The following is a 2,009-nucleotide window of genomic DNA, read 5'->3' on the forward strand; positions in this document are numbered from 1 at the left end:
GCCGTAGTTTTAAAGAGTTTAATTCTAAATTTCTTCGCTATATTACGCATTAGGCTATTTAGAAAATGCGATCCCTGGTCCGTTAATATAGCTTTCGGTGCTCCGAAAACGCATATTAATTCATTCGTGAATGCGTCTGCTACATTAATCGCGTTTGCAAAGGGATCGTTAAAGAATACTTAGTTAGGAGGTCTTGTACAGTGAGTATATACATGTTGTTAGTTCGCGTAACGGGTAATGGACCCATGATGTCCATCGAGACCTTGTCGAAGGCCGCGTCAGGTGTATCTGTCAATATCATGGGTTGTCTGGTTTTTACGCGGACCAGTTTCTTTAGTTGGCAAGGGCGGCAATTTTTGATGAACGTTTGGATATCGGTTTTCATGCCGTTCCATTGGTAGCGCTTTTTCATACGTTGGTATGTTTTGGAAATACCTTTATGGCCGCCAATCGCCGAGTTGTGGTTTTCGGCAATAATATTTTCTCTCTCGTCCTCCGGTGGGACGGAGATTTCATTCCTACAAATAAATATTTTTACATTGGTTTCGCTTAAGACGCGCGTTAGCAATGAGTATACGATATCCCAAGGGACATTATCGATGTCGCCTCTGATTATCGAGATAGACGACAGCTCCGTTTCCCTGACGACGTCTAAAAGCGATCGAAATGATTCTTTTAGTATCTCTCTTTCCGTAGCTCCCGATTCGCGTTCTTCAATGACAAGCGATATAATTTGGCCATTTCCGTCGCAGTTTATTCTTGCCCTGGATAGAGCTGCTCCTCTAATCATAGGCAAGGATTTACTTTCTCGGAGTATGTGAGCTCCGCGGTCGACTGGTACGCCTTGTTGTGTGACGAAGATAACAAGGTTATCTTTTCGCGTAGAGAAGTTATCTGGAATAGGTACCACTTGTGGTCCCATTCTAGTTCCTTGGACGAATGGTTCGTTTATGTTGTCGAAAATCGGGGCGTTGTCGCTAAGGTCGGAACTGTTGTCGTTCTCGGTCTCGCTTGTTTCACCCGATTCGTCATTAGCTTCGGTTTCGCTAGAAGATCGCGGGTTCGGCGGATCATCTATATTATCGCTCGTTGCGGGGTTTCCTCGGTTTCTCGAGGCGCTTCTTCGGTTTTCTTTCTTTTAGCATTGAATAATGACTCTTCTGAGCTGGAGAGCTCTCGAGTCTGTTCGAGGGGTAGAATTTGTTCTATTTCGTTTAGCTAAAGAGTTAGATGGAATAGGGTTTCTGGAGAGTGCGTCGGCGTTATCGTTAATTTTACCTGGCTTATACACTACGTTATATTCGTATTCCGCGAGTTTAAGGCGCCATCGGATGAGTCGTGAGGTGGGATCTGTTACGGAGTGCATCCATACCAGCGGTCTGTGATCCGTGACTAGCGTGAACTCCGTCCATTGTAACGTGGTCGTCACGACGCGCGTCCGCCCCAGCCTAATCGCGGAAGCTTCTCCTTCCATCTGTCAACCGCGCGCTGCCGGGCCCTCGCCCTCTCCACTTCCGCCGCTCTTTGTGTCAGGGCCAGTCCCCGCTCGCGGAGGTCCCTCTTCTGATTGTACAGTTCTTTGTACACCTCCGCTAGCAGAGACCATGGTATCGACCCTGACACCACACACGCTGCTTCTACGGGGACGGTGCGATAGGCTCGGACAAGCCTGACAGCCAGCTGCCGCTGCAATTCATGCAGCGACTTTACGCTGGCGACTGTCAGGCTGCCCGACCACACCGGAGCCCCGTAGAGCGCAATGGACCCGACCACCCCCATGTAGAGGCGGCGGGTCCTCTCCTGGGCCCCCCGATGTTGGGCAGCAGTCGGCCAATACTGTTGACCGCCGCCCTAATTCGAGGGGCCAAGCGACGAAAGTGATCCTTCCAGTCCCAACGGCTATCAAGTGTTAGTCCCAGATATTTCATCTGGGGCTTTACTTCCATTCGGACCCCTTCTACCGAGATATGGGACCAGGGTGGCAGTACTCTGCGTTGATACCACTGCTT

General features: G+C 49.6%; 1 protein-coding gene across 1 annotated transcript; it reads right to left on the reverse strand.

Annotated features, from left to right (window-relative positions):
• Positions 1-1,425: 1,425 nt before the first annotated feature.
• On the reverse strand, positions 1,426-1,779 carry LOC145948840 (uncharacterized). Its single transcript, XM_083058395.1, has one exon. It carries the CDS (start codon positions 1,777-1,779, stop codon positions 1,426-1,428), a length of 354 nt encoding a protein of 117 aa, XP_082914521.1.
• Between the last annotated feature and the right edge of the window lie 230 nt (positions 1,780-2,009).

The sequence above is a fragment of the Prenolepis imparis genome, unplaced genomic scaffold (assembly GCF_030444845.1).
Source record: "Prenolepis imparis isolate NDT839.2.m4 unplaced genomic scaffold, iyPreImpa1.0 SCAF_757, whole genome shotgun sequence".
Taxonomy (NCBI): Eukaryota; Metazoa; Arthropoda; class Insecta; order Hymenoptera; family Formicidae; genus Prenolepis; species Prenolepis imparis.